Consider the following 7,140-nt stretch of genomic DNA (forward strand, 5'->3'; position numbering starts at 1 on the left):
TATTAAGATACTTCAATATCTCGTTAACGCGATCGTTTATTTATATTTTTTTATAAAATTATACAATAATTTCAAACATTATTTTCTAAATGTGTAATTTTTATTTTTATTTTTTATTATCTCATTATTTAGAAATTGACGATGATGTGTATTTCAAGGGGGTAAAACTTGTACGCCGCAGTCAACCGTGAAAATCACGGTTTTTCATATATAATTAGATATTTAGAGAAAAATAACTTGTTGTTTTCAGGTAGAACAAAATACCCTACTGTTTATAATTATGTAAGTTTGGTTGCAATAAACGACATATTTCACATGGAATTACAATTTTTTTCTAATGATAACCAATGCAATCATAATGATGTTCATGAATTCTTATTTTGTGTACTATTATTAATCTTATATATACATGTATATAGTTTTTAAAAAATGGGCTCTTATGTAGCGTCGCAGAGCGCTAGCCTGGTAACATTCCAATAGAATGGCTAAGAGTGACATAGCTTGACAGAGTGATGTCCCCTTAGCACGGGTCGGGAGTGAACAAAACACCCGCGATCACAACAAAGTCAGAATTTCATGTGAAATAGGTCGTTTATTTCAACGAAACTTACATAATTATAAACAGTAAGGTATTTCATTCTATATATATGAAAATGACATGTAAATTTTCGCTCAATATCTAATTATATATGAAAAACCGTGATTTTCACGGTTGACTGCGGCGTACAAGTTTTACCCCCTTGAACTACATATTATCGTCAATTTCAAAATTACTAGATAATAAATAGACATTTTTGTAACTGTCACATTTAGAAAATAATGTTTAAAATTATTGTATAATTTTATATAAAAAAATATAAATGATCGCGTAAATGAGATATTAAAATATCTCTATATGCTTGGTACGGGGTTTTGGGACGTGAGCGGGAGCGGCGTACAAGATTTACCTACCACATTTTTTTTCTATGTGGGCTCTCGTGCGTTTGGCGAGAGGCGTAAATTAGTAAGGTCGTCCAAGGAAAAACCCAGTACACATGCGTAAACAAATCCAGGCTTTAAACTTCCTGGTGCTTTACATCCTGCTAGACAGGTGTAACTACAGGTAAATGTTCTCTATTTATCACAACTTGTATGTTTGTTCAGTAAATGTATATGCATTTAAGGTAGGTTAATCATGCTTAGATAGAAATACTGTGTCGAAGACCCGAGACAAAATCTGTGAATTGCAGATATATGAAACGTTCAACAATGTTTTGGTCAGTTGGTTTCAGTTTGATTTGACGCAGTCGCATAAACCATTTTTCATTAGACATGCTAAAATGCCAATTAAACTGTCTGTTTGTAATTATATCCTGATGTTTTACTTATTTGAGAAAGCATTGCCTCTACCTACATTGCTATCTTTATGATTGTTGACACGAGGAAGAAGATTGCCCAGTAGCGCAGGTATACGTATCTGACAAAGTATGTAAATTATTTACAACATGTCTTGAATAAAAAAATGGTTTATTGTAATTTCTCGTGCTGTACATATTAACTATGATATCATAGATTCCCTTGCCTTTGACAACAATATATATAACGGTAAATGTGCATGCCTACCTGTAGTACCAGGGACCAGAATACTGATATCGACACATGATTTCATGTCGTTCAACGACACAGTTGTTGGGTTTTCCATTTTCATTACCTACCCACTGTAGGTTTTGGACATGAGTGCTACCCCACAGACGTATATACTGGCTTTATATGTCTCTGGCTACTCTGACCTCCCCCCCCNTGCAAAGATTTGTTTCCTTGGAGTAAATAACTGAACAATTTTAGGAGAAGGAGGATTGATGGTTCTAGCATGTATCTATTTTATTTAGTCCAGTTTAAACATGATATGAAAAAAATTTATACCAATGGTATGGTATGTGCATTGTAAATTGCAGACGTTCATAATAATGAAATGGGCTACGGAGATGGTGGACGTGACCTCGTCGGTTGATTCGTAGCTTACCCACCTTGTCACAATGCAGCAGGAGGAGGTAATACCCAGCAAGCCTTACTACTTTGCTAACTTCAGGAACACCACTGAGGTAAGGTTAACTCATTCACCACTTAAAGTTCATAATGAACTATTCCAACCATTGTATTGGAAGGGTTCAAATGTGTCTTCAGGGGTAAATGAGTGTTATAGGAAAAAATCATTTGTAAAAGATGCGTCAGCTGTAGGGAATTTCCCTTTAGCTTAGCTGTAGCTGGAGAGCCAAGGGTTGCAGGTTCGAGCCCCAGCGACGGCACTATCTTTATCACTATTACTTGTCCTATTACACATTTATCATGTAAGAAATCAAGTAAATTCCTGATAATTGATTTCCAGAGTAAAACTGCTATTGTAACATGCGAGGTATTTAATACTTTTAGGAAATTTATCCCTTTAAAGTGTGAATGACATACTGGCTATCCAATAAAGTCTGCTGGATAACCAAACTACTCGGTAGTGAAGCGGATGTAAAACCAATCAATCAATCATGATTTACCTTTATTTGAGGTGCACATGTCAGGCAGATGTGAATATCAAGGCTTCTGTAGCTGGTTAAAACATACATGTGCAGCTCTATTTTTGTTTCTATAGGTAGTGTTTGCACTGTCGATGCAACCAACCTCAAGTACTCGACTGAATTTATCGAATATGTAGGTATATTGCATAGGGGTCACAGTTGAGTTTACTCTGTGTAAAAAAAGGAATGGACAAAACATGTTAAACAGCATAATTTTCACCAGGGGTCTGTTCATTTATGCAGAACAACCGGTTTGACAGTAATAAATGTAACAATTTCGGGTATAAATCCTGGCGGACCTGCAAATATTTAGGCAGGCCTTGCAAGGCTTTGTCAAGGCTCGCCTGAAAGCAGCATCAGATTACTAGGTCCGGTCGTAATTAATAAACGAACAACTGTGGTCCGACCGGTTTAACCGTTTAAACAAAAACGGCCCAGTTGACGTAATGAGTGGCAAGGGAGATTACTCTCAGTCACACAAAGGCTGACATAGTCACGATTTTCAAAGTAAGCACGGAGATCCAGTCATTATGAAATATTGACCAGAAGATGGTTAACAATGAACAAAGAGGGAATTCGGGGTGTCACAATACTCCAAGAGTGTATCACAATATATTGCAATACAAAATTAATACCGGTATTCCGTCTTTGCGTATTGCAGAGTTATCCTTTCTTGAGAGCAGGAATTGATTGTAACGTCATTTGTTTGTGAGAGTAACGTCATCAATTTTTGAGAAAACGACGTAATTTTCTCACACAAACCAATGACTTAACAATCAATACCTGCTCCCAAGAGAAGATAACTCTGTACTACGGAAAGACAGAATATTGCGATACGTATCCCGATATATTGTCATAGGAAGGATGTGCACAATTTTATAATAAATTGTTATAATATAGATTACATAGATTTAAGATTTTTGTTAAACTAACCATCGATTACACAATTTGAACTATTAAAAGCCTGTTTTATGCTTATTGGCATATCTTTTAGAATTTGTAGCAAGTTGTAAAGTTAAACCATCAAGCAGATACATAAAAATATGCTTTTGAAAAATATTGCGATACAGCAATATTTCATCTCTGTATTGTGGTACGATATGATATACCCATGTATTGCGATATACCTGTTTTCCAATATATTGTGACAGCCCTACGGGGGAATACACATGTAAAATAAATCATAACTTTACTTAACTGTATAGGAATCACACATGTATAACAATTACATATATATTACGAATGAACTGTATAGGAAGCTGGGTAATTTTTCAATAAATTGTGTAACGTTAATATTTTAATTCAGGTTTTTAGGTTCGGTAGCAATATATTTGAACAGATTGAGTAATGTCACCATATGTTCCATTGTTCTAGGTTGCAGAGTTTCTGAAGCTGAAGTCGAAGGGTATAGCAGGGATGTATCTGGTGCGACCAAGCTTTAAGAACCCTCAGAACCTCACAGTGTCTGTAGTGTAAGCATTTTATTTTCTTATGTCAGTACTGTAAGTCCCAGAACCTCATTGTGTTTTTTTGCTGAACTGTCAGTACTTGTAAATATATTCAGTGATAAATTATTGTAGAATACTTTCAGCCCCAGAACGCCACGGTGTAGTGCTAGACTGCTATCAAGCCTCAACCTCGATGTCTAGGGGTTGCGCTCATTTTCACTCTCTACACCCCTGGAATATGTGGTAGCAAGCTGAGCAAGGTTGATGAGACAAGGTGACTAGTTTGATCCTTTGATGTACATCAAAAGAATCTCATGGTCACGTAATGGTATAAATTGAGAGGCTTTGAAGTCAGGTGCCTCTCCTTTGTTATCTTCAAAGGACAGGTATCAGCCTAGCGATTGGTCAGTTTTTTTGGAACTCGGACCAATCAAACAGCTATCTTCATACCTTCAATTTTGCTATGACATATTCCAGGCATGCAGAGAGCGTAAGTGAACGTAACCCCTGGATATCGAGGACGGTCAAGCTTATGTTAACATATTTATGTATCAACTAGTCACATGAGAGTGAAGGGAATAATAAAGATGTGGTTGTTTGTATTGCAGTGTCAAGGATAGGACAATTCGACATACTAATATTATAGTGGACAAAAGTGGCAGCTGTCGTACCTACTACCTTGTGAAGGAAAAGCAGTTTTGCAATTTGCAAGATCTGCTGGACTATTACAGAACAAACGATGTTAAGAATCTGGAGAAGGTCAATCATGTACGGTTCCTGAACCCTGTGTTGCGTTCCACCAGAGGGAGCATTCCTGACGACAGTTCCTCCAACTCAAGCTGTACATTTCATCCTCCGTTTACTGTTGCACCTCCCCCTCCTGACAGGCCCCCACTCCCAGAACGCCCAACAACTCTTCAACGTCGCCATGGTAGTGGCAGCAGCCAGTCCTCTTTGTTGAGTGCAACTTCCTCAATGCAAGCAATGTCCCCGATAGGATACCATGCAGGCTTTTCACAGGATTCTCCGAAAGGGTTCTTCCCCGACACAGTTTTTCCTTCCTCCCCAGGTACGGCTGATGACCGCCCGCCAGCCCCTCTTCCTGGAGGTCACAGGACAGGGGGTCTGTATTACTCTACACCCAGGAATGTTGAGGAGGATATCAGTGAGAGATTGAAAGAAGTGTTAAAGCAGAATGACCGCTGTGACTGTGGAATTCCTCGCGAAATGGCTGACATGCCTTTAGGTTGGACTGTACACAAAAGTAAAGATCCAGGTACTTATGGTAGACTGTTTTATCAAAATGTCCAAGGTGTCACAACTTGGAAGATCCCTGCTGAGGTTCAGGAAAATATGACAGTGCAGCAAAATTACAATATCAGAACTCTTACTGAAATGTTTTCAAACCAGCGGTCTCGGCCTGGTTTTCAGTCGTACCTTGAGTCGCCTTCCAACTCCACAGCAAGTGACATGAGCGACTTCAGGCCAGACGCAAGTCGCAGAAGCAACATTGCTGTGTTTAATGGTCAGAATCCAAACACAAACTCAACAAAATTCTAATGATACTCCATGTATTTATTTTATGTTTGAAACTTAAGATACGTTAAAAGTGTCCTTAATGTGATGTTTAACCACTTTTGTTTGCCCTTGTTGCCCCTGTACAGAGAATAATGTTACCTTGATAGTGAACAGTAGTACACAGGTTGCTACGTAAGTATTTTTACTGTGACCGATGGTTTAAACACTAGAGGAATAGACTTAACTGGTGAAGGGAAAATATTTTGTGGTGCCAAAATTCCCCGTTATACAATTAAACCAGTAATACTTTAGCATGTTATGTCCTAGAGCTTGTGTTACACGGAAGATAAACCAGTTGTACACAGTCTAGTATTATGAGTTCTGACAAAATGTTCAAGGATATTCATAATCAACTTCTCATTTCTCATTCTCTTTGTCAAGTTGATGATAAGAATTCACGTGAACATCCATCTGTTGGCTGGTTTCTGCTATCTGTTTATAATCGGTTAACAGTCCATTGCAGTATCTATCAGGTATAGACACTGTACATGTAAGTGTATGTCTGATGTCTTCTTGTGTGTCTGATGTCTTTTGGACATCGTAGCAGTGTCATCGTTACCACTACACTTTGATTATATACAGTGTGAGTGTTTGTTAGGCATTTGCTAGAATGTTTTTCAAGCCAATTTTTGGAGACAAATCAAAGATGTTGTTATCAGCCTTGTTGTACTGCCAGCCTATTTTCAGTATCTATAGGAAAATTATGAAGAAAAAGAAGAAAACTGGTACCTTGATAACTGTTGTTGATAAGGGAGGTGGCAAATAAAATGAAGGACAAAGTCAAGGTTTACTTTCTGCCAGTGGATTATATCATACTGATGCAAGTACATATTCAGCGGGTTTTTCGGCCAACCAAAACCTTTAGAAATTTCGTCATAATGTTGATGTAGAAAAAAAATAGCAATTCAAATTTGGGGGTCTACTAGATGCTAGAAATCTTTTTATTTAAGCAGACATATACTTATTATTCTAGCAATATCTAAATACCCACAATTTCACTAGTTCAATCCATAAAGGTTTGTGTTTTATTTAATTATTATTAATGCTTATCATAGCTGCAGTGATCTAGGCCCACCATATCCCTGCCGTTTGCTCATTAGCTCAAATTGTGAATATTAAACATGTATAAAAATAACTCGCTATATGGTAATTTCTTTTGCCAACAAGTGCATTAATGCCAATTAATGTCTCCACAATGAAATATTAAACTCGCCCCTGTAAGTAGGCAGGATAATGTTGTCTCAACTGTATTTGTATTGATTTGTTTTTGTGTGAGGCTTATGACTTTAGAATTCAAGCTGTGTTTTCTTTTAGAAAATAGGAAAGATCATATCAAAGAAAATACATTGCAGGTAGACTCTGGTTCAGATTCTTTATAAGCTGATAGTCATATGAGTCGAAGGTGAAGAACAATTTAGATAAGTCTACCGAGAACATGAAAAAGAACTACAGCAGCAGGGCCAATGTAACTAGAAGCAAGTAGGAGCACACATATCTTGTTTCTTTTGACTCTTATCAAACACAAAAATTGCGTTCTAAACAAAAATTACATTGATTGTAAGGACAAT

The 7,140-nt window shown here is 37.2% G+C and overlaps 1 protein-coding gene across 1 annotated transcript; it reads left to right on the forward strand.

Moving 5' to 3' along the window:
- Window positions 1-998: 998 nt before the first annotated feature.
- Window positions 999-6,884, forward strand: LOC110442600. Its single transcript, XM_021486283.1, has 4 exons — window positions 999-1,102; window positions 1,935-2,081; window positions 3,921-4,018; window positions 4,603-6,884. Exons 2-4 carry the CDS (start codon window positions 2,016-2,018, stop codon window positions 5,552-5,554), a joined length of 1,116 nt encoding a protein of 371 aa, XP_021341958.1. The 5' UTR covers window positions 999-1,102; window positions 1,935-2,015; the 3' UTR covers window positions 5,555-6,884.
- Window positions 6,885-7,140: the final 256 nt, after the last annotated feature.

The sequence above is a fragment of the Mizuhopecten yessoensis genome, unplaced genomic scaffold (genome assembly GCF_002113885.1).
Source record: "Mizuhopecten yessoensis strain PY_sf001 unplaced genomic scaffold, ASM211388v2 scaffold716283, whole genome shotgun sequence".
NCBI classification, from domain to species: domain Eukaryota; kingdom Metazoa; phylum Mollusca; class Bivalvia; order Pectinida; family Pectinidae; genus Mizuhopecten; species Mizuhopecten yessoensis.